Genomic DNA, 26,512 nt, shown 5'->3' with positions numbered 1-26,512 from the left:
AAAGTATTATACCTTTAGACCGAAGTTAAATCTTTTATCTTAAGAAGTATATATATTAATTATCGATATAAGTCGAAGAATGCTCTCGTCGATTTTAGCTTTAAAGTTAATAATATTTTTATTAAAATATTTTATTATAATCGTTAGTAGTTTATACGAATTAACTTATAGTATATATAAGAAGATAACTTACCCCTCTCGCTATCTAAAACCGGAGTTAAGTATATATTATATCGTTTTTAGTAAATAGTACGTTATCGTTTTTTAAATCTAGTTATATTATATTATATTAATCTAAACGCGTATACTTAGTACGTACGCCAAATATATACTTTATAAGGTCTGGGTCGCTCGTTATAACGTCGTTTAGACTAATGTAAATAAGAGATCTTATACGAGGAGTTAGCGAGCGTTATAAACGATATTAAAAATAGTCGTAAGTACTATATTTAAGGCTAGCCTTATAGAACTTAAGGTATATACTATTACTATATATAGTACGTAAAAGCTACTAAAAAAAGAATTTAGTAAAGGGAGGGCTAGGGATATATTATAGTTATAAATATTAATAAAAGATAAGTATAGTAATATATAAGAACGGACCCTATGTTAAAATAGTTATAAAAGCGGTAATATTCCCTATAGTAAAAGTAAGCTAATTACGCTAGTTACTAATTACGCTAGCTATCGTAAGCCCTTAATAAGTAGCTTTAGCTAATAAATAATAAGAGCAAGGATAGTAGGTTAGTAGTTATTACTCCGTCTCTAGTATATACCGGGATGTTTACGGATAGGGTAGTCTAAGGGGGAGACCTTTACTAATTTTTAAAAAAGGCTATACGCTATATAGTATATATACTTTATAGAGCCTATAATATATTTTATAGAATAGATATCGGTTATAGTATTATAGCAGATGCGATTATAAGCAGTTCTAGGTATCTTTACTTAAATCGACCCCTCTATAATACGATTAATATAGGTTTAGCGAAGTAGTATATAATATTATAAAATATAGCTCTTTGCGCCGCGGGGATGGTTTTAACCTTTTCGAACCTATATATAGCGTAAATATTAAGTAACGAAGTTAACGGCCTAAGAAACTAAATTAAGTAGCTACGTACTAGGTTTATATTACCGCTTCTAAATCTTATGCAAAGTAGTATAAGTATAAAAAGATATTACGTTAATACCTATTTATTATTAAACCGACGTACGAACTCTCGCATTCGTCTCGCTATAATAATAAGCTATAATCTATCGAGACCTCTTAATAGCTTATAAATAGACGTAAACTAGACCCTATCTACGCACTTTCTATTTACTATAACTCGTCCGCTTCGATACTTATATAATAAGTATAACGAAGCGTATCGCTTTTTATAACCTTAAGCTATACGAGGTATAAAGTCCCGTAGTTTTATATTTATTATTTATATTATTAATAATAGTTTACTAAATAGATTATAAATACTTACTTAGATTAGGCTACTAAGCCACTTATAATAGCTCGTATATATTTATAAGCTTTAAGTTTTAGTTAAGTACTTAGATTACTTATTTAATATTAACGATAACCTATACGTAGCGGATAAGAAATAACTCTATTAGGGTATACTAGTAGCGCGATTTAAAATAAAAATAATCTATTTATAAGACGATAGACCGCTAGCGGCTAGTTTTCTAAGCCCTAAAGAGATTATAATTACTAAGTATCGTATTAGCGCCGTTATTAACTAGGTTTAATATAGTTAGGATATAGGCGACGTAGATATTAAATATTAAATAAAATTAGAAATCGTTACGGTGCTCTTTTGTTTTACTAAGAACTAGAGCTTAGACGACTTTATAAATATATATAAAAAGATTATAAGCGAGCTATTAACGTTATATACGGCTAGTATTTTAAAGCTCTAGGCTTAGTTTATATTATAAGCCTAAGTTATTTATACGAGCTTAATAAATAATAACGGAGTAACGCTAACCGTTTCCGTTAGCTTCTTATTAAATAACGTCCCTAACGTAACGCTTATTAATATTAAAAAGTAATAAAAAATACTATTCGTCCCGCTAATAAAACGCGTTAAAAAATTAGAAAAGTCCTTATATTAAGATCTTTATATAATATAGCTAGTTTTTTTTAGGTTTATATATAGTAACAGTAAATAGTAATAAAAAGAACTAAACGAGCTAAGGTAGGCCGGTATAAATATTATCGACTACTTCTACCTAAACGCGGGCTAGATACTATTACGGGGCCCGGGCTCGCTCCTCGGTTAGAAATTACTATTAGGTCCTATAGGTCCCGTTACTAACTAAGTAAAAGTAAGATAAGAATTAGAAACGGGTCTATATAGTACGGGAAGTTCTTAAGTAATATATAAGGATATAAATACGTATGTTTACTAAAAATAGGGCATAGCTCTAGGAGTTAAATACGTATAACTAAGTTAAAATACGTAATAAAGGGTAATTTTCGGCGCTTATTAATATTATATAGTATCCGTAGGTCTAGTTAATAATACTACTTAAATAGAAGTAGTACTACGATATGCGCCGTATTTAAATAATAAAGTTTAATAAAGAGCGGGGTACGCGGGGTTCGTAGAGCCGAAAGCTAAAACGAGGTTTTCCTTAGCGGCGTCCTCTAAGAACTTATATTATAATAGCCTTTATACCGGACTATTCCTCTAACTACTATAAAGTAGTAAACTTTAGCTTATATTAAGTTAGCTAATACTTTATAATACCGGTCTATAACCTTATACACTAATAGAAACGGCGAAAAGCTATTCCGATATTTCTACTATTATTGCCTCCGTAAATCCAGATTTGCTTTTGATTTTTAGGTATAGGTCGTTATTATCCCTAGTAGTACTATACAAGGGCCGTGCCGTTTTTTACTACTGATTAAGGCTAGAAAGGGCTCTGGGCTAGTTTATCTTTTACCCCTATCTCGATAGAGTAGAGATAATTGCCTTTAAGCGTTATATTTAAAATACTAATATATATATCGGAATACGGTAGCCGTAACTCTATAATTAAGAATGGTCGTATTGGCTAGAGCGTCTATTTTAACTCGTGCGAGGTATATTTTATATAGTACCCTATTACTTTTTTAATAATTATTACTCAAGCTACTTACTATACTAACTAGCTAGGCTACGAGTGCTCTAATAATATATACTAACGTAGTTAATTAATTATATTAGTAAAGAAAAGCCTATATAGTTTAGCAATATATATACGTATAACTATAGCTCGCGCTACGTCTTAAAGTTTTAAACCTCTTATAAATAAGGACCGAGAATCGTATTAGACCGTTATTATATATACTATAAAATCGCATCATTACCTTATATATATAACTATTTTAAGTATCGACGTTCTTTAATATTTAGTAATATTACTTAATCTTTCTTAACTAGCTACGATTATACGCGTAGTTATTTACTATAGCATGCCTTTTAAAATAATAATTCAAGATATTACTAAGCTAGCTATTTAAAAAGAGACGGATGTTATTATATAGGTAACTACCGCGGCCGTATGCGGATCTAATTTATATATTTACCGCGGCTATATAAGTAGTGCGGTATTATAAATAATAAGCTACGAGGCCGTTAGTTATATTTTAAAAACTAGTAATACCATATCCTCCTTTACCGTTAGGGACTATGTTATTATCCCCGATACCGTATTTAAGGATTATTTAGAGATAAATTAGAGGTCGAAAGAATACTTTAGCTTCGGGAATAGTAAGATAGGTCTAGGTAGTTTATAAAGTACGAATAGGCCTATATTATATATATCTTAAGTATACTAAAGAGAGGTTCGTTAATAAGAGGCTACGTAGCTAAATACGTAAGGGTCCCCTTTACTAAAACTAACCTAATCCCTATCCCGTTAACTTATAATACTACTAACTTAACGATCGAGCACGACTACCTAACCGTTTTAAATATTTTCGCTACGGAATAGGCCGGTATTAACTATACTAGATTCGAACTCGGTAATTCCGTCGCTGTTTTCGGGGCGGGTCCCGTTAGGCTACTATTTACTTATTTAGCTATTTTACGTAGAGTATCTAAGGTCTACGTCGTTAAATATATAAAACAATACCTTACTCTCACCGCTTTTATTAGCGCTATCCCGATTAACTTTATTAATAAAGACCTTATTACCTAAATTCTAGCTCGCAAACCGGACGGGGTTATACGTACTATAGACTATATTAATATAGAGGTATTAAACTCGAGCCTTTAAATAAACGAGAGCACTATTATATAATAAATAATTAACGTAGCGCATTTTGAAAGAGGTATAGGCTAATTAAGTATATATAGTTTATAAAACGATTTACTTAGCGCACCGTATAATAATAATATCTTACTTATAATTTCCTTCCCCGTCTCGTCCTTTTTTATTAAGGGCTTAAGTTTTTAAATAGGAGCCGTTAATCCTAAGCCGTACGCTCCCTAGTTAATTAACCTTATTAATAGTAATAAAGCCTACTTAAGCTTTATAATTAGCGCAGTTATTAGTATTAAGGACGCACTAGAGTATTATAAACGCTTTAATAAAAAAAAGGAAACTAAAGTAGCTATCCGCTTTCCGGAGTAAGGTAGCTTAATTATACGAGGCTTTTGGTCTATATATAAAAAAAACTACGGTAGTTTAAGTAATATATACGAATTCCTCCTTATATTCCGGCTCGGAGTTTTAGTATTATATCTTAATATAATAAAAGTATATATATTATAACGATTTATAAGGCATTCTCTTAGTAATCCAGAGGTTCGCTTAAAGCTTATTTAGATATTTATATATATATCCTTAAGCCTTTTTATTTAAGCTAGGCAGACTTTGCGAGTTAAAAAGTAAGCTCGACGGTATTATATTAAAGTACTTTATACCTAACCTAGCTAACGAGATAGTATAGTAAATAAGCGCTTTTAATATCTATATAAATATATCTAATAGTTAGTTTAGGTAGTTACGATATTATACGTAAAATATATTAAGACCTTCTATTAAAGCTAAAGAGTAAGTAAATATAATTTGCTTAATAAGGGAGGAAATAGAAAATAAATATTATAGGATAGAATTGCGTAACGGACCGAGGGAGTAATAGCGGATATTTTAGTAATAAACTTACTTATTAAGCCTAATATTAATAATCTACCTCACGGCTTAACTAGCCGAATGCGCCTTAGGGGCTATAAGAGTTAGCTAACGAGTTTATTTTTATAAGCTTATAAAGGTAAAGTAACTAAGTATAAGTATTATAAGCCGCTAGATAATAAGGCGCTATATACTAGCGTTTATAAGGGCGTATAAGGTCTTTATACTAAACTTACTTTACTTTAACTAGGGGACTAAATCTATTACTAAATAAACTAGGGTCCTAGCTTATATTTCTTAAGTTCGGAGAGTGCTCTAAGAGCTAGGCTTCGTAGCGGCCGTATATATAGGCTATATCTAGAGACTATATATATAGGTATCGGTAGCCTATAGTCTTTTATATACTCTTATTTATATTATTTATTACTAAGTTCCTACTTAATTTAAGTACCTTTTACTTATAAGATTAAAATATATATATAATATCTTATTTTCTACTTTTTTCTTCTAGCAATAGTAAGATATTTAATTAGAGTAGTAGGGCTAGGACCGCCTCGACGGCTACGCTTATAAACAGTACTAGTATTTATAGAATTTATACCCCTAGCCTTATTTACGATAGTATATTATTTAAAATTATTATAATACCGTTAGTACTAGAGCTTACGGTCTTATTACGCGAAATTTAATAAGCTACTAATAATATATTATAGCTTATAGGGCGATTTAGATTTAAAATAATAAAAACGCTAACGACTCCTTCTATCAAAAAGGCGCTTTTTACAGATAATAAATTGCTTTAACTACTATGCTTAATATACGTAAACGAGTTCTCTTACGTAATTATAAAGTTCTATTTTAAACTAATTTATAACTCGACTTTAGTACTAACACGCCTCCTCTAGGCCTGCTAGGACGTTATTTTAGAGCCGGTTAGGCTACTATTCTAGTCCTATATACGGGTAGGCTACTTCCCTCTACCTTTCCGCAGAGCTAAGGTAGTTATAATCTAAAAGGCAGGGAGAGACGCCTCTAAGCCCGGGTCCTAGCGGCCGATCACGCTCCTATCGTGCTTGGGCAAGGGACTCGAGCGACTAATAACTAGAAGGATAGCTTCTCTAGCGATCGTCGAGCGCATCGTTAGTCTATAATAGATCGGGGCGCTATAGGGCAAGTTAGCCGTCGATCTAATATCCTGCCTTACTTATAATATCGAGATAGCCCTTCTAAAGGGGCTCATAGCGACGCTTCTAACTATAGACGTAAAGGGAGCCTTTGACTCCGTTCTTTAAAACCGGCTCGTCGTTAGACTACGTTAATAAGGATAGCTATATAGCTTAATTAGACTTATCTTTAGCTTTTACTATAACCGTACCGCTAGAGTCCGATTAAAAGAAAGTATAATAAAATACTTTTCTTTATTATACGGGCTACTTTAGGGGTCGTTACTATTTCTTATTATCTTTTTACTTTATATCGTAGAGATTTTTAAAGACGATACTAATGCGCGATTCGGGTACGCGGACAATATTACTATTCTAGCTATTATCCCCTCCTTAGAGAGTAACGTCGCAATACTTAACTAAGGCGTAGCCGGTATTCTTAAATAGGGCTTGGAAAACAAGGTCTTTTTTAACCCGAATAAGTGCGAAGTTATTTACTTTATTAAGAAGCACGGCTAGCTAGCGGAGCCGCTAAACGTTAGGGCGGGAGACTTAGTAGTTAGGGCCTTAACTAAACCTATACGCTAGCTAGGTATTTAGTTCAATAAGAGACTATCTTTTTAATACTACATCGACGTAAAAGTAGCTATAATAAAGAGGGTAGCTTACTATCTAAGGTACTTTATAAATATAAAGAGGGGACTATTAGCAGCCGCTATACAAAAAGCCGTCGTTTCTTACGTACTACTAATCGCGCTCTTTAGTACTAAAATATAATACGTAAGTATTACGAAGCCGGCCTCGAGACGCTAAGCAGAGGTAAAAATAAATTCGCCTCTCTAAAAAAGACCCGTTAATATAGGCTAAAAGGGACTTATATAAAAGATCGATAGCGTTATTACGGTAATAGTAAGGGCTATTTTACCTATCTAAAGAATAACGCTAACTAGTAACCTTTTTTAAAACGCCGGCTTATTATTAATTAAAGTCGCTTTAGAGGGCGTCCGCTTACGGGTCGTAGTCTAACTATAAAAAATTAATTACTAGTATCCTTTAGTCTCGTAGCTCTCTTAATAAGTATAATAATAGACGAGACTATAACGGACGGCTAAACTCCTATTAATATATAAAAGACTAGCGTTCCTCTAATTATAGTACCTACCGGGGTTATAGTATTAAATAGTAGTATAAAGTAAAATAGAGGCTACGAAATCCTTCGAGGCTTAGCTAAAGATAGTATTAAAAAGCTATTCGGTCGTTTTCTTAGACGGCTCTAGGGTAACGAACGGAGCCGTGGGGTACGGTTTCGTTATTTACTAAAACTCTAAATATATAGTATAAGGGTACGGCCGATTCGGACTAATAGAAGTATTCGATACCGAGGTTAAAGTAGCGCAAGCTAGATTTAGAAAGGCTCTACTTACTAATCGTAGTTATCCGATTTATATATATATCGATAATACTAGCGTTATATAAAATATCCGCGGTAAGGCGCTAGACTCGTTATAAGAGGCCTTTTTTAAAATTTAAGAAGTAGCTAGGATTTTTAATATACGGACGTACTAGTCTCCGGGATACTAGGGCATTAAAAAAAACGAGGCCGTAAACCGGCTAGCTAAAGAAGGAACGATACTATAGGCGCGGATAGGCTATATAATAATACTAATAAGTATTAAGCGGCTTATAAAGGAAAAACTATAGAGCTAGTATAGAAAATAGTAATATAAAGAGCGAATGCCGTAGTACGCGGACTTAGGGCTCGAGGTAGCTCTATATAACCCCTCTAAACTAGTCTTACCGCGGGCTACGTTATATTACTTATTAGCAGCACGATCGGGTTACGGACACTTTAAGTAATATTATTAACGTTTTAATTACGACGACGCTCTAATAACGTGCTCTTATAGAGAGGCGAAAGACGTAGACTACTTAGTCTACTATTAACGAACGCTAGCGAGGAGGTAATAGTAGCCGACCCTCTACTCTCGTAGTATACCCGAGCCCATAGGCCCTATGGGATCGCTCGAGGCCTATTTTAAGAGATTAATTACCGACCTACGAGGCTTCGAGGCCTTCCTCTGCGTAACGGGCTTTTTTTAAAAGATCTATCCGCGGTAGTAATACCTATACTTATATAAATATAAGTGCGGACTATAAAGAACCTCCTAATTCTAAGGGACGATTTAAAAAAGAATGAAATTAGGGCACTAGTAGGAACCGGGGATAAATAGAACGCATAGTAGCTATAAAGTATAATTTAAAAGACGATATAAAAAGGCGACGTATTATAAAGTAGGTAGCCTTAGCTCGCGGCCCTCTACGCCCTATAAGTCGACCCACCCCCTTTTGGCCACCCCCCCCTTTTGGCCACCCCATTTCTCTATCCCAGCTACCGTATTAAAACCCTACCCACGATTTTTAAACTACTATAATAATTATAAAAATCGTCTAAATATAATTCTTTTTTATATACTTATTTATCGATATATAATAGTCTCGTATATCGAAAATAAAGTTATTCGGGCTCTTAAGGCTATCGGAAGAGGTCTCTTAGTTAATCGGGCCTCGATTAAGTTCGGAGTTCTAAGGTTAACTCTTTATAACCGTAAGAGAGGCTATTAGACGAGGGTAATAGTATTCGTAAACCTCTAGAGGCTTCTTTTATAATAAAAAGACTAGCTAGCTTAGTAAGTTCGTATTTAATATAATCTAAGCGTTATACTAACCTACGAATAGCTTATAAAATTCGCTAAGCGAGTTCTAAGATCTTAGAGGGATATAAATCCTCTTAAGAAGAGATAGATAGACGCTTTTTTAAAGAGGAACTTATTAATTAAGGTTTAGAAAAGTCGTACTATCGATTCGAGGCGTCTAAATAGGGCTATTACTAATATAATTAAGTTATAGTTTAGATTACTTAATATACTAGAGATTAGCGATATTAAATAGGCTAATAGGTATAATATAAATAAGACTAGTATCCTAGAGGGCAAGGGATTTAATAGCCTAGTTTTGGGCAAAGTAGAGACTATAGTAGTACGAAAAAAAGAGCTTAGTTCGCGTTCTTAGGTGTCTATAATCGAGTATATCTTTATTAATAGTCGAGCTATTAAACTACTAGTTATATATAAGGGAAAGTCGGTATAGTAGTAGTAGTTTCTACTTAAACTTAACCCTTATGCTAGTTAGGAGTTTATAGTAATAGATAATAGCTAGACGACCGATAAGACTGTTCTTAAGTAGTTAAAAATAGTGTTCTTATTACAGACTAAGACCCCCCCCCTTAGGGGGCTTAGTATACTTAATAAGCCTTAACTATTAGTTCTAGATAGCTATAGGAGTTATACGACGATAGAATTTATATAGGAATGCTATAAAAATAACGTCTACTTATTATTCTTATTACTATATACTTCCTATGTCCTCTAGCCGTTAGATATAGCTATTTTTAAACTTATTAAGTCTAAGTATAAGAAGGAGCTTAGTAAGGAGGACATAGTAAGTAATTTTACTATTATTAAAAAGCGGTACTTCTTAAGCTACTATTAGAAAGCTCGTTTAGTTAGTCTAACGTCGTTAAATATACGAAGTAAATAGAAAGTAACTGGACTATATCCCCCTAATATAGCCAGACTACTTACTAATCTAATAGTCCTACTTAACCTAGTTATACTAACTAAAAAGACCGCAGATACTAAGTAAGTAACTAGTAATATTAAAAAAACTATTAACTAGGTATTAGCGGCGTCTGTTATTAACTAGTTAATACCTAGGAAGGCTAGCGAGCTCTACGATTAGTTAAAGTTATTTATAGAGCTTAGTCTAGACTATAATACTTAACAACTACTATTTAGAAAAGTAAAAAAGGTATTTAATAAGCAGGCCTACTATTTAGTAATATCTTAGTACTATATTCGAGTTCTAAAAGCTAAAGTTAACTAATTAAGGCCGCGGAAAAAGAAGAGTATACTAATAGACCTAAATACTAGGTTCGCGAATATCTAGGATATATAGAGAGCTTAGGAGGACTCTAGCGACCGTCTAGTTAGTCCTAGTCGACTCGCAGGGGTCGAATTACCTAGGGAGAATAATAACTATATTATTATAATAGTAAAAGATAGTTAATTAATTAAGTATAGTTAGTGGCGATGTTTTGATACTATGTTTTGATAGGGTGGCCAAAAGGGGGGGGTGGCCAAAAGGGGGTGGGTCGACTTATTCAACAAATCGAGTGTGACGATGTGGTTAGTGTCAATTGTGCGGTGTAGGCCTGCGAATGGTTTCGGAACTCTAAGCAACTAGAGGCAAAACTTCTTATATTAATTGATGCACGTTCGGCGCGAACCTTTCGCCCTCGCATATTTCCGATCCGTGAACTACGAAACTACTTAGGCCGGTTCGACTAGTCCTCGAATCTCGCTTTAGTCATCACCTGATATTATCAGTTAGTCAGCACGGAAAGCATCACATGGCTAGGAAGAGAAACAGGCCAACTCAAAGAACATTGTCAAGAGGTACAGAAGCGACAGTTGCAGCAATATAGTGTTACCAAACAGCAAAGTTGATACACGGAGAGATACTGCGCCAAAGTCAATCTATTGAATGGTAAGTAGTCGACTTGCAACGAAGGAGCGTTTCCTAAACTCAGGGTCTTGTCATCGAGCTAAGTCTTTCCAGCGAGTGCATAAAAAGCCCCTCTCTCACGGCTAAAAACGGACTGTGAAAGCACGTCTCTAGCAAAGATACCTGCGGAACATCACGGCATCGGTTGGCGTCATCTCAAGCTGCGAGGATCATCCTTTATCGAAGTGTAAACACTTATTTTGACTAGAAAGCCTCATCGCTCACACGACCTGGCTCACATGCAATATTATGGTATGTGCTGTCGATTGGTGGACACTGGCTCTAACAGAGTTTATAAGTAATTTGCTAAGATTGATTGCTAGGAGGACTCATTGAACCTAGAATCTGATCTAGAGCCACGCGATACCACTCCCTGCCCGCCTTTCCAGTCTCGCGGCGAAGCTCATGTTTGACTAATTTAGTCTTTACAGTTTCAGTTTTGGGACTGAATGGGCGATGTCTTGCATGCCGAATTTTACTAAGAACCTTAAAATAGTATACCGGCGTTGCGCCAAATGGTGAACCCCTGGAGAGGGAGAGTAATTTCAACCCCAATATTCCCCATCTGTCTCACGTGCCCCCCACGCTCTGGCGCAAGGACTCGGACAAGAGTCGAACGTGCAAATGAGCCTGACGAGACCAAGACCAGCCCGGGTAGCCTGACTATTTCTGGGCATCGTGTGCGAGAATTGCGACGTGGTCGAGGCCATAAAACCTAAGTCGACTGTTACTTTCTAGCACCAGGCAGACGTCGGTCATTCATTCTCGTGTCGCATCTACACGAACGCTTGACTGGCTATGTTGATCGCTCAAAGAAGTGCCTGCGACCGCTGCCGAACCCTCAAGATCTGGTGGTCCAGCGAATCTGGAGTTTCCAAGTGTGATCGATTCCAGAGGCTACAAGTCGATTGCTCTTACAGCCTATCGGGTCGGTTGAGGAGACCGATCAAGCAGCGTCGTAGCAAGGTGGCCACTCAGTCGACACCGTCAGCCTCCCGCAGCTCCTCGAAACCGTCCAGCATAACGATTCGGACGAACCTGTCTCATGTGGTTCCGTTCAAATGTCACCAATGCGAGCGACCTTGGAAATTGGCTGGGAGCCATACCAAGATATCCGGCAGAGCACGCAGTATGGTTGAACAACTTTGAGATTTCATGGCCTCTGCAAGACAGTCTCGACGGCTTGGATCAAAATATATCCGCTGGGATGCTCGGATCACCAAACCAATATGATAGATACACAACTCGACGACATGTCTCCCGGAAAACCTACATTAATTGGCTCTTCAACCAGTAGCGCAAGTCATTGCTGGATACTGGCATACGACCACCCCTCTATTGATAGTCACTTCGAGTCGTTCGCTGATGATGGTCCTTCGCTCCCGCCAGAAGCCTCTCGACAGCCTTTGGACGTAGCGCTCGGGGATTTAATGACACTCGATCTCTGGTATTCGACGCACCACGGCAATGCATCATGCGGAAGGGTTCTCACTCTTGATTTGAGAAAAGTTCGTAGCTCATGGAACTCTTGTCGACGTGGTAAAGAACTTGTCACAAGCCACTCCAAGCATTAAACAACGACGATCGACGTCTCTACCATCCATATGGGCTGCGGTATCCGGCGCTTTCAGCTTCACCACCCCGACGACGGGTGATTTCCGACAGAGGCGGCTACGTCACGCATTCAGATAGAACTGTGTGTATTCAAGGCCCTACAAACAATACATCACACTGGCTACGATCAGCCGGGCAAATAGTACATTGACGACCTCAGCTTCGTGACCAGCATATGAGTTTAGGTGAAGCACGCATGGAAGTACGGCGGCTTGTCTGCAAGAAAAATCAAACCTCACGCCGTCGTGATCCGAAAAACAGCCCCTCACAAGCGAAAAATAGATGCCCCAATTTTGGTGATCCACAAGGTGGATCAGCTCTTGTCCACTACTTCAAGGACCTGAGTTCGTGTCCTGTTAGCAGATGTAATGTGATTGAGCGAAGCCCTTTGGGATCCTCTTGGTGTCTCAGGCAGGTTTTGAGACAGATTGGTTCTCGAAAACTTGTAGGGAGTGCTTCGCTCGAGTATACTGTTGACACAGAGCCCGCCTATATCGTCTATTCCTTAATCCTGTTATAATGATCGGGTAGTAGCACGAACATACGGGCAGACCCTCTTAACTCATAACCTCAACTCTAGGCCGCGGCTAGGGGCATAGGAGAAAGCTCGGCGTAGCCGAAACCTTACCCTCTGGTGTAATGAAGCGAATGAGGAAGATTTGACTAGCCAAGGATCCGAAACGCGATCAAATTTACGGCCAGCGTGATTGATCACCTCATGGCAAGACATACTTTCAATACTAGGAAAATCAATCATAGGTTTTTTTTCTCCAACCTTCGTCACCGAAGCCTTCGTGGGTGGGTGGTCGTGCCGCTACTGGCTGCTCAGGAAGGAATAGTACCAAATCCCAGTATTTAAAGACGGGCAGGCTGCTACGCACCGCATGCCATGCCCCTAAGTTTCCATCCTTGACAAAACTGTCTGTGAAGCCTACATGATATCAGACAATCGTTTTTGTTCTTTCAAACATGGTTTCTCTCACTTTCATCACGGCCGCCTTGTAAGTACAATGGCTGTGCATATGCCCAATATGGCACTGACGCTATCAGACTCACGGCCACTGCTGTCACAGCCCAGCTTCCCGTACCGGGCCAGTCGGTAGACTGTGACTGTACAACCCTCAGGAATGGAGAAGTTGTACCTGATGATGACGGTGTAAGGAAGGGCTGTGCTGGGCGTGGATATCTTGTCACTCGAAACGGTGACCTTAAGGTGAATACCTGGACTCCCATATCAGGACAGCCAAGCTAACTGCTTGAAGTGCGTTATCGTTGAGGATGGTACCCCGGACCACAGCCGGGCTAGAGATTTTGTCAACAACTGCTCCCTACATGGAACATGCGGCTGGGTTGGTCAGTAAATTGAGTAGAGTGCGGCGACAACCATACTTTTGATCACAAAAGGCTTGGTTACGCACAATGGACGTCACTGAACTTGTTCTCGTGACTTGGCATCTCCACAGCCCTTTCAAATAAGGGTGTACTTGGTGCAGAGAAAGTCGCTAGGGTCGGCCAGAGAACAACTTAGCTAGGCTTAAGGGGACTATAATGACTTTCCATCGATGAGGAGGCGCACAGACGTACATGGCCGCAAGAGTAGCCTCGTAACAGATCTTCTAAGAAACTGGCAGGGGTTGATGTTTATCTGGATTTATCAGTGTTTAAAATTCGAGACAAAAGGGTAGTAGATCTCTGGTATTGCCATCACCACCATCGTCTCGATGCGTCGTACCACTATCACCTTAGAGCTATGGAAATTTAGTCATGTTCAAGTGGTATCTTGCAGCACTGCCGCAAGTATATAAGCGTCCGCTAGGCACACATGAGGCCATCAAATTCAATATTATCATTCTGCCTTGTGAGCACGCAAAACGAGCGGGCCAGCGGGAGGATCTATAGAAGCTAATAATATCCAATCGTTCACTCTAAAATTGTCAAGGAGTTTAACACCTCGATCCGTCGGACTCTCCCTGACCCTTTGTCAGGTATCATACCGCTCAAGACACGGTGCCGTGAATCTTGAGTGCGCGGTCCTGCAGGTGCATCTTGTGTTCAAGCGTCATGCTCCAAAGTGTACACTCTAACTTGTCGCTAGCTGCAACTTTGGACAAGTGTTTGCGTCGAAAGTGTTTGGTCAAGTCACTAGAAGTGTAGGACTCACGGGTGAGGTCGTCTAACCGATGCTTATCGTCTGGGTATAGGTCTATGGTCTGACCAATGCATGTGAAGATATCACAGATGATGTGCGCTTGCTCGCTGTGGTCTAATAGCGGTTGGGGACAGATGGGTTACATAAAGAGAATATTAAACAGACTACAGAGGCTCCAAGCCAGAGCAGCTAGGATAATATACAGAGTATATAGAGTAACCTCGTTCCTAGCACTAGATGTAGAAATGCACCTCCTGCTAATTAAATAATAAATATAGAAATATAATATTAATACTATTAGTAAAATAGGTATAGCTAAAGCTACTATATATAGAGGGAAGAAAATTAGCTTAAGATAGACGATAATAAACCGAATACGTAATAAATAAAATATAACTAGCGAATAATACGAACACGAGTATATACTACCCTTTATTACCCCTCCGTAGTAGTAGGGACCGCGTATTTATATTACTAGAAGTACGGAGTAAGCTAAGAAAGAACACGACCGCTATTTAAAAAATAATACCGACGTAGCCTATATCTATATAAACAGTAGCGGTATTAACGGTTAGATCGGAGCGGCAGTAGTCTATATAACTATATAGCAAACTAGGAAATCTTATATAGGGGACGATACGATATTTATTATCTACGCGGGAGAGCTATAGGGTATCGTTCTGGCCCTCGAGATAGCGTAAGTAGATAAGGAAAACGGAAACTACCGGAGCAAAGTCTTTATATATACTAATAACTAGGCCGCTATTAGATCGTTAGCTAACCTAAAGGGGAAGTCCGGCGCGTACCTTCTTAAGATTATTATAAAAAAGACATAAGCCCTCTAAGAATAGGGACTCGAAGTCGAGCTCCGGTAGGTACTAGCCTATATTAGTATCTAGGGTAATAAAATAGTAAATATCGCTACTAAAGAGGCGACGGGATAGAGGCTAGACGGATAAATAGGTCCTAGGGTAGATAAGCCGAGAGCCTTATTTAAACTTAGGTCGATAGTTAAGATATAGTTATATAAATAAACCTACTACGTATAGTAAACTAAATAAAAAACCGAGATATAAGGGAGAATATCGTTTTATTTTATATTAAAGCCGATAAAGAAGGTCCTCGAACTTTACGAAGGCCTTAGTAAACGCTAGAGCGCACTCTTAGTTTAAATACGTACGGAAAAGATCGGGCTTTAGGACTTTTTTTTTAACTAAAGAGTACCGGGTATTACTAATAATAACTACTTATATTAAAAAGGACGATAAACGGTATTATATATCTTATTATAATACTATAGGTTTTAATAACTCCGGCGCTAGGAATTCAGAACCCTCTTAGGACGATATAATCTCTAGGTTATACTAAATAAGTATAAAGTAGTTACTAAGGTAATCTAATTTATAAAATAAACTAAGATCCTTAGGTAATACGGGATCGAGTTATATAGTAAACTAAACTAAATATTAGGGGGAGACTATAAGTATACTAAACCGTTATACGAGGAGAAAGACCTTAATAAAGCCTAGATATATATATATATTAGTAAAGAACCGCGAACTATACGAGGTACTAGCTAAGGGTAGTTAAGGTTAGAGAGTAAAGTAGGAGATTTAGAGATAGCTAGTCGGTGTTTTATACTAGCGAAGTAGGGTACTGCGGATTAATATCCGGAGCGCGTTAGCTATTAGCTAAACCCCGCTATCCGGGCATAGCTACTAACTAAAGCGGCCAAAACCGAGTAGGAATTAATTAAATTAAATCAAATTAAATCAAATCGAGGCAGCTGCCGTGATTAATGCCGGGGATTAAGGTTTTAAGGTTAACCTACTCTATTTCTACCCCTTGTTCTTTAATAAGGTTAGCTACTCATAGATACTTTCTAACTAACGACGTAGCGTTAATACCCCGTCCGCTAACTTAATCCTACTTTACGAAATATAATACCTCAATACTATTATTAGTTTAGATAGATATAGTACTAATTATACTTATTTAATTAGTAAATAAGTTAAATATCGCTAAACGAGTGGTTTATAAGTTGAGCTTTAGTCTAAGTATAAACTAATTCTTTTTTATTTAGTTATGAGAAGCTTAATAACAAAAAAAAAGATTACTAATGCGTAAAATTTTATATTTTTTATAATAGAGGTAATAATAAGCCCGCTAAGCTAGACGAGACCCCTTATAATAAAAAACTATACTAAATAGTAGTGATGAGAAAAAAGGGTTTCTAATAGTATTAGGCTACTCTATTGCTATACGCGAGCTTTTTTAATAAATTAGAATAATATATAAAGCTTCGATGTCTTCTAGCTATTACCTAGAGCCTAAAAGGTTATAAACCATTATACTTAGAATAGAGTCGTTATATTAAGTAATATGTTTAGTAAACGTTTATTAATCTAGTTATACTAATAGATGTCCCTTCTTAATATACTATACTACTATGCTCGACGAAGGCTATTAGTTAATTAATAATTGTGCCCGATCTTCTAGTACCTAAACCCTATAGGCGGATATCGTAACTAGGACTAGAGCTAGTATTTAGGTTAGACGGTTATGCACTTATAAGCTTCGTTTTGGGCATAACTAACGCTTATTAAAACATACGCAAATAGTAATATATCGCTATCGGGGAGTATACTAAAGATCCGCTTACTACTTAAAAACTTATAGATAAGGAGCCGGGAAGTAGTATATTACTATATTAGGCGCTCTAGAATAGATAAAAATCTTTAAAGCACAAGTCTATTCTCTTAGCTTTTTATATTATTATACCCTATTTTTTAAAAGCCGTATGCGCCGGGGAGGTTATTTTAATATTATTTTACGCTACGCGTAGTATTTATAGGGCTACTACTCTTAGCTTATATTTCTAAGTTAAGTTCGAAGTAGGTATAGGTATTCGTAACGTTATAGTTTAGCTTTTATTTTATCTAAATAAGAACTTTATTTTTAATAAGGGTAGCTAGGTCTAGGGCGTCCTTATTAATACTATATAGTTTTATTAAGCATTATAATATAACGTACGTATATTATTTAATAAGTACTTTAACTTAATAAGCGTTATAGTACTCCGCTAGCTTTATTTTATTTATAAGTAGTCTTTTTTATACTTACTTATTTAATAGTTTTAAAGAGTATTTTATACTAATATAATAGATATAAAAAAGCTAGCGATAATACTATTAACGGACTATATAATAATTAAAAAGACTTTTTTTTATACTTAGTACTATTTAGCTTTTTTTATAAGGGCTATTAAAATAGACGTTATAGCGGACTTAATTAGAATAAATACTATATATTTTAAAAGTCCTTTAGCTAAAAGGGGAGCGTTATTAATAATATCGAGCTAGCTTTTTATTAAACTAGGCCGAGTTAGTTATACCTCGGTATTATAATATTACTTAACTCTTAAAATAAGCTTTAGCTCCGGGGGTACTATAGAGCCTGGCTCGGGGTTAACTATGTTGGCTAATACTAGTCCGGTGCCCGAGGGTAGTTACGAGGCTATTGCGGACGCGGGCTTTAGTAAGGAGAAGAGCTTTTAGCTATTAATACTTTAGTAATAAACTTACGTACGTATTAATAATAAATATTAAGAAGAATTGGGTAAAAAGTTAAGAGCGTAGCCCGAATAGCCTGCTAGCTAAGGGGATATCCGTTAGCAATATTAATAAATTTAATTAGGGGCGCGATAATCTACGGTTTTTTATAAGGGAATAACTTTATTTAATAGCTTATATAGAGAAGTCTTTAGTACTACCTCTTCTTTTTAACTTATCTTTTTTTTTTTTTTTAATATAAAAGGATTCTTTATATTAATATAAAGCGCAGCTAGATTAGTCTAGATTTTATTATATAGTCTTTTTATAAAATAGGCCTAATTAAGTTTATAATACTAAATAATAGTAGGGATCCCAGCTTTGCGACCTTCTCTTAATATAAGCTTTGTTATTATTTTTTACTTCTCGTACTATTCGGTAGGCTAACCTAGCGACCTGTACTTAGCGATAAATAAAGGCTCGTTAATATTAATTATATTACAAAAGCTAGGGTTATTAATAATAGAGGAAGTAAATTAGGATAATCCCGTTACGTAAATTTAGTTAGAAAAAGCGCTCTTCGACTATAAGTTAGAAATAAGGGAGACGTAAATAGAAAGGTTATATAGCTACGATTACTATAAAGTTTACTATATATTAGCCTTAAGGATTAAATTAAAAAGATATATATATATTAATATATATTACTAGGGAAGAATCGCTTATAGAGATATTTATAAAGGGTTAACTTTTTAAAACGTTTACGTACTTAGAATAAAAAAAAAACTAATACCCTTTATCCTCCTCTACTTAGAATTATTATCTATATAACTTACGGAGTAGTAGCTATAAGGCTAGTCCTTAATCCGTTACCGGACCGGTTTACGCCTTTTGAAATAGTTAAACATAACGTAACTACGATAGTATTAACCTAAATAGCCTAGCTAGAATACTAGCGACCTTTTAACTACTCGGTAGTTTTAAAGGGCTCTATATTTATATATATTTTATTTTACTAATCTATAATTATATAAGTTTAGGCTATTAAACTAAAAGGATCTACCCTAACCCCGACTAAATACTACTATTATCTTTAATAAAGAACATATCTAAGTTAGATATCCTCCTTATTAATAATCCGATCCGAGCAAAAACTTAAGGCATCCTCGCTATTAGTAACTAATATCCTTTAATATCTCGTTAAAACCTTACTTTATTATAAGTTTTTAAGTAGTTAGCGTATCGTCGTAAGAAAAGTAGGCGTAGATCTTAATAAGCGCGCCTATATATATTTACTAATATTTATTAAAAAAGACTATTATCTTACTTATAGGCCCTATATCTAATCGAATCACCGCTAATAAGTAATATTCTTTTTAGTTTAACGATCGTTAATTAGTAAATATGTGCTTTCTAAACTATAGGCTAGGCCTTCGAATTTACGATAAGTAAGTAATAAGTAACCTTAGCTATAGTACGTTTTAATAGTCCCGTATTTACTATATAGAGCTAACCTTATTAATATAATCGACCGATTTAATATAAGATCGCTATATAATAAATAGTAATAGCTCTAACTAGCCTCTTATAGCTTCTTTAATAAGCTAAGAGCGGCTATAAAATCTAGTTATTAATAAGGAGTAAAAAAGCTATCCTTTATTATTTCGTTTTAAGCCTAGCTAAGTCCCTATAATATAAGAACTATTTATTAATAACTAAAAAGTCGTAACGAAGTAGGCCTTACTATTTCTATATTACGTATTAAAATATAAACGTCTTGCTTAGAAAAATATAATAATACCGAACGAGCCTCGGGCTAGAGTAGTAATAAGCGGTAAGTTTAAAACGGAGCTTCTCTTAGTCTTATTAAAAAAGCTCCCCTAGCCCCCCTAAGCTACGCTTATATCGCTTTTTATAATATATTACTAACTATTGTAAAGTTATATCTTAGTAACGTCTTTTTATAGGGTAGCTAAAACTAATTTTACGGTTAGTAATAAGTATATAAAGGGGTATATTACTTAAAGATTAGGGATTAAATTATTTTATTAATAACTATTTATATACTAAGTCTCCCTCCCCGTATTCACAGCCCCTAGTAATCTACTTCTCGAAGGTAGCTATTTAGTACTAAGTCGAACGACGTTATAAAAAAGGCTTCCGTCCCCTCGAACTACGGTATTATCCTTATAAACTCCGAGGGCTAATACTACTATACTAGCGATATTTTATAAGGTTTAACTAGCCGGCTAGCTAGCTAGTAATGCCCCGCTTATAATAGTCCTATTTCTCTATACCGCAGCTTAGAAATTAAAGCGCTAGCCCAGATCTAGCCCCTTATTATTATTATAAACCGATCTGCGTCCGGCCCGTAACTAGCCGCGTTTTATATAAAGTAAATAGGGGAAATAAAGTAACGTTTATGCCGATACGGCTATATACGCTCCTATTTACTAACTCTACCTTAGTTAATATTAAATTTAATTATAGAGCGTTAATTCCCTGCAATTCCCCGCAACCGGCCCGGTCGCTTAGCTAGATTAAATTTATTACCGTAACCGATTTTATGTTTAAAAGAGGGCTTACGAAAAGCATATATTACCCTTATCTTTAGAGAGTATCTAAGGCATAGCGTCGACGTGCGATTATTAAGAAATTAGTATACTTTAGTATTATAGCTATTATAAAGCTATAAAATCCTATAACCTTATAGCGCTAATAGCCCATACTATTAGAAAAGGCACTAATAAAATTACTTATATATTAAATATAGCGTCCGCTAGTCATCTTAAGAGCGGCGATATAAGTACTAATAAAAATATATAGACTTTTAGTAGTTTATTAAGGATTAGTAAAATTATATCGGCTAGTACTAGAAGCCGAAGTAACTAAGCGATACTTATAGTAAATCTATATATATACTATAGGTTAGTACTAAGCCTTATAGCTAACTACTTAATCTACGTTTACGTCCTTCTTATTTTTAATATTTTTTATAGGCCGCGCTACTACTATAGCTACTAATAGCGGACGTAGTAACCCCAGTATATAAGCACTTCTTCCCTAGCCCGCCCCCTCTTACTATACCCTTTTTATAATACCTTCTGGCCTAAGTCCGATTATAATACCTCTAGATATTAAGCTTACCTATATAGCTCTTTAATAATTAGTACTACGGACGGGTACGAATAGTAAATACTATCCTAGTTTTATATAATATCTAAATTAGCTAGTTATACTAAGGGCTCTATATAAAATCACTTTTAAAACCCGAACGTTATAATAAGAACTATTGCGCGATCGCGTTATAAATATTTATATATAAGGCTTATCCTTTCCCTTATTTCCGTTTTTCTTTTATATAATTCGATATATTAGTCCCGAAGCTAAACGAGTTTTATAATAATTATAATATAAAAACCCTTAAATATCTATTACTAATTAGAAAAAAGACGAGCTAAATATAAAGTATTAAACGTATTAGCTAGCTAGCTAATAATTAAGCTCCCGTAGCTATACGTTAGTTTAGAAATACTAGCGCATATCTTCTCTTCTTTAAAACTTAGAAAATAAAGGGTAGTTCTTATTTATTTAAAACCTACCTATAAGATTGTAAAAAACGTCTCGTATTATATTTATAATAAATACTACGAAACTAGCTAAAAATTATTTATTATTAACAATAAAGAGCGTACCGAGGACTAATATATTTCCTATATTTCTAAGTACGTTAAGTAATATATAGCTAAATAAGTTAAATACTTCGCTTTATAAGCTAGTTATAAAGTTAGGGCTATTAATATAAAGCCGCGCTCTTATACTAAAGTCCTTTATATAAGTCGGTTTACTACGTAATTAGTTATTATTACTATAAAAATACTTATTAATTAGCTACTTAGCGTTGGCCGTGCTTAGGATATATATTAGGGTATACGTAGTAATTTACTCGTTACTAACACACTCTAGTAGTAGAGTCTAGAGATTACTAACGGACATCCCCTATATTTTTATATCTAAGAAAATAGAAATCTTAAGGATCTATTCGTAACTAGTTAATCACATTAACTAATAAGAATAGCTAGGTTATAATATACGTACGTAGCCGTTATTTAGTATATTATTATTTAATATAGGATTTAGAATAAACTTAGCCGTATATATAATATTTAATATAATTAGTTATAAAGACTGCCTCGTATTATTACGTCTTCTTTAACTTATTAAAGTTAGCTACTTATTATATAAAATAAATTTACTACGTGCGGCCTCTATAGTAGTTATATTTATAAACTAGCTTCTTAAAGTACGGCGCCTAAGCTATAATACTATAGCCCGTAGTTATTATAAGCACTACCTCGTAATCCTATATTAATATACTAACGCCGTGCGGACTAAAGAAAAAGTTAGCTATAGTACGGCGCGCTTATAAAAATACTAAATAAAACTAAAAATAAATCCCCTACGTAGTTTAATAAAAAGATCGATAATATCCTATTCTACCTCGGCTTATAAGGTTATAATAAAGGGGTAGCTCTTTAATAAGCGGACTCTTAGTATTTATATAAGTAAATACTAGCCCGCTTCGAATATAAGTAGCCTCGATAATTAAATCGAGATGCGCACGGCCCCGGTATTATAATTAATATAAGCTTTATTAAACGTTCGTCCTATTACCTTATTATAGAACGCTATTAGGCCTACTTATAAAAAGGTTATTAGCGCCGTTATAATAAAATAAATATATAGTTAAAGCTATAAATAGCCGGCTATTAACTATAAATAAAAACTAAGCCCTACTATTATTAAATAAGCGAGCGCTTAGTAAGCTCTTAAATATAACTCGTAAATACGGCGTTAAAAAAAGGGGAAAAAGGTTATTATTATTACTACTACTATAATAATAGATCCCTACGAGAGTAAAATAAAAAAACGGAAAGTGGTTATAAAAGTAATCCGGCTACTATTATTATAAAAAGCTTACTAATACTTTTAAAAACTTTAATTAAGAACTTATCGTTTTTTATAGCGCTAATAATATAACTTATAAAAGAAATCGTAATAATATAACCTTATTATTTATAAAACACGGCGTAGTACTAAAAAAGTACGGTTAATATATTTATAATAAAGTTTAAATAGGGTCCGGAGAATAGGGGAAGTATATTAAAAAGAGCTAGGTTCTTAGAGTAAGTAAAAAAGGTTAATAATTAGAAAGTTAGGTAAAATATGTTTATATTTAAAAAAAGGGTAGGACTAAGTAAGGAAATAGTATTCTAAGGACTAAGTAGTAAGTAGTAATAAATAAGAAGCTAATAGACTAAATACTTCTTTATAAAATAAATAAGTTATTTCCGAGCCCGTCCTATACGAAATAGGACGTTTAAAAAAGTAAAACTAATATTTATATTAATAAAATAGATTGCGTAAAAAGTAGTAGCTTAGTTTATAAGCGCTTATAACTAAGAGAGTAGGGATCCGAGAAGAAAACTAATAATAATAATATATAAATAAGTATAGACGAATATTAAATATAAGAAAGGACTAAAGAATTAAAAAACTAAAGTATATAGTCTAGGGAATAGTTATAACGCTATAGAGCATAAGTAATAAGTATAATTAGCTACCTATTTTTAGTAAAGTAAGAAATAGCTAAAAAAAAATTTAATTAGGTACCGGTATTACCCTATTTTTATATACGTACTCCCGTAGAAAAATCGTAACGTATATTAAACTAATAAGATTAAAAAGATACTCGGTATCGTAATATTTTAAAAGCGGGTATTATAAGTCTTAGTTAGTCGTTTAGATCTTTAGCGCGAACCTTAAATATAACTAATAAAACGAATACTTTATAACTTAATAATAAATAATATAAAATCGATTATAATTAAGAAGGTAAACCCGTCTGAGTTAGGAGCCTAGCGGCCGAGGTCGTCGATACTTAGCGTTTTTTTATAATACTTTTATATAAAGAATTAAATAATATAGCTAAGAGCTATAAAATAACGGTAGCTATAGCCTCTAAGCGGCTAGTAAAAGTACTATTCGGCTATATATACGATTTCTAATATTAAATATTAAAATTTAAGCTTATATTAATCGGGAAGTAGGCTAATTACCGATCTTTACTACTCTTGCGTTAGTTATTAATACGTTTCCTTTACTAATCGAAGTATATTCTAAGCCTTTTCCCTCTAAATAGCTAAGGCTATTTATAACTTAAATCGGCGTAAGTATTAGTTAGATTTTTAATATATAATCGTATTTATCTAGCCCTATCTATCTACTTACCTACCTAACTATAGTACCTAGCTATGCTTTACTTAAATATATCGGGCATTTTACTATATATAAGAGGCTAATAGCCATAGCCTCGAAAATAGTACAAAAAGAGGTAAGTATTATATATACTTAAATAAACTTAATAATATTTAGGTAGCAAAGCACTCTTAGCCTTTTTAAAACTTCTTTTAACTCCATACGGACTAGTTCCCTAATATAAAATAGTTTTTAATATTTTAACGCTATTATTAAAATACCCCCGAGATTATTAAGCTTAAACTCGGCTTAATAGTACTTCTAAAGTAAGCCCTTTTTAACGTATAATAAGCAATTTAATATATTATTATATTTCGGGCTAAGTAAACCTCTCTCTAAAACTACGGCTAAAACGCGCTCTTTTTTTTAACTCTTAGTCTACTTTAGTAAGTATTTATTATATTTTTTTATTACTATATACGCCGCGGGTCTAGCCCTAAGATCTAACGTAGTAGTACTTAAAGTATTATAATTATTAAAAAAGATAGTAATCTAAGTCTTTTTATTAAATTTTATTACGCTTATTTTAATATATTTTATAAATAATTTAGTATCTTCGTAAGTATTTAATAGTATATAAGTATACCTATAGAGAGTAGATTTTAGTATTATATAACGTTTACGGGAAGAGTCGAGCTTTAGAACGAGATATTATTACTTTATATAGTTAATAACTAGTTTAGCTTTACGGCGTAGTTTATAATATTACCCTCTACTATATAGGCTATATAAATAAATATTTTAAACGCTATTATATATTTAACAATCGTTTACTATTATAAAAACAGGCGCTTTTAGTATAATACTTATATATATAATATTATTTTATAGGGGAATATAATATTTCGATATAAGCAGAGCTAAGTTAGGTAGAATTTAATATTATACCGTAGAGAAGAGTAATAAAGATATAGGGATCCGCTTATATATATAGTATTCTAAGTAAAGCTAATAAATATTGTAATATTTAATATCTAAGTTATTTTATATCTAAGTACGGCTAAAAATAATATTATGTATATGCTAAATGACTATATATCTACTCTTTCTTAAAGGAAATATAATACTAATTTTTAAATAAACTAAAAAATAAAAATATAAAAAACTAGCTCCTAATAACGTCTTCTGAGCTATTATTCCGTCTTGCGACGTAGTTTATTTAGTAAATATTAGTAGATGCCGCACAAAACGTAAGATATAACTAGCTACTAACCGGTAATAGTTATAGTAGCTATTAACGTTATAAACTATTAACCCCCGTATACCGTATATATATTTAAAATAGTTAATAAAAACCTAATAAGCGAGTTAACTAACGTCGAACTATAGCTTTATAAGTATTAACGCGCGCAGAACCTAGTTAAGTACGGCGTCTTATATAATAATATATTAATATATTTAAATATAGTTCGCACGCTACTTAAACTATAGCTACGCTAAGCTAATAAATATAATGCCTAAGAGCATAGAGGCTAGAGTAATTAAATAGTCGTTAACTTAGTATAATACTGTCTACCTAACCTTACTTATACTTTCGAGAACTTACGACCTCTTTAGCAAGGCGAACGTAAAAAGAAAAATAATATAGCCTACTAATAATAGCTACGAAAGGATCTTAGTTAGTAAAGACCACTACTAGTCTATCTCTTTATTATTTTTTAGTAATATCTAATTATATTTAGAAACGGCATAGGTTTTAAAATGCTCCTTATTATTATATGCAGGAGGGGTAGTATCGTCGTTTTTTATATTTATTAACTACGGCGCGTAATACTATAAGAGTACTAAAGAATAGATTAAAAAAAAGGTAAGGCGAATAATAAAAGTAATAAGGAGCAAAATAAAGCTCCCTTATTTAAAAGAAAAAGGAAAAGAGAAACGCATAGAGCCTTTATATAATTTTAAAAAAAAAAAAAAAAAAAAAAAAAAAGGGGAGCGAAGCGCTTTAAGAGCTTATAGGGGCTCTGGCT

At 34.2% G+C, this 26,512-nt stretch overlaps 3 protein-coding genes across 3 annotated transcripts; 2 read left to right on the top strand and 1 right to left on the bottom strand.

The window, feature by feature from the left end:
* Nucleotides 1–3,852: 3,852 nt before the first annotated feature.
* Nucleotides 3,853–4,188, top strand: CLUP02_16977 (alcohol dehydrogenase GroES-like domain-containing protein; the record flags this gene model as incomplete). Its single annotated transcript, XM_049295894.1, has 2 exons — nt 3,853–3,956; nt 4,002–4,188. Coding segments are annotated over 2 exons (291 nt in total), but the record flags the coding sequence as incomplete, so codon positions are not given.
* Nucleotides 4,189–11,425: 7,237 nt separating this feature from the next.
* CLUP02_16976 (uncharacterized protein) lies at nt 11,426–12,602 on the top strand (the record flags this gene model as incomplete). Its single annotated transcript, XM_049295893.1, has 5 exons — nt 11,426–11,588; nt 11,649–11,788; nt 11,873–12,044; nt 12,084–12,394; nt 12,456–12,602. The coding sequence occupies 5 exons, from the start codon at nt 11,426–11,428 to the stop codon at nt 12,600–12,602; spliced, it is 933 nt and encodes a 310-aa protein (XP_049153040.1).
* Nucleotides 12,603–12,880: 278 nt separating this feature from the next.
* On the bottom strand, nt 12,881–24,704 carry CLUP02_16975 (uncharacterized protein; the record flags this gene model as incomplete). Its single annotated transcript, XM_049295892.1, has 12 exons — nt 12,881–12,930; nt 13,300–13,455; nt 13,508–13,522; nt 13,581–13,696; nt 13,752–13,845; nt 13,943–14,026; nt 14,101–14,140; nt 14,233–14,272; nt 14,347–14,375; nt 14,531–14,625; nt 14,686–14,780; nt 24,700–24,704. The coding sequence occupies 12 exons, from the start codon at nt 24,702–24,704 to the stop codon at nt 12,881–12,883; spliced, it is 819 nt and encodes a 272-aa protein (XP_049153039.1).
* Nucleotides 24,705–26,512: the final 1,808 nt, after the last annotated feature.

Source organism: Colletotrichum lupini, chromosome 9, assembly GCF_023278565.1.
Source record: "Colletotrichum lupini chromosome 9, complete sequence".
In the NCBI taxonomy this organism is placed as follows: Eukaryota; Fungi; Ascomycota; class Sordariomycetes; order Glomerellales; family Glomerellaceae; genus Colletotrichum; species Colletotrichum lupini.
The sequence above is the reverse complement of the archived record's forward strand: the minus strand, read 5'-3'. Positions and strand labels throughout refer to the sequence as shown.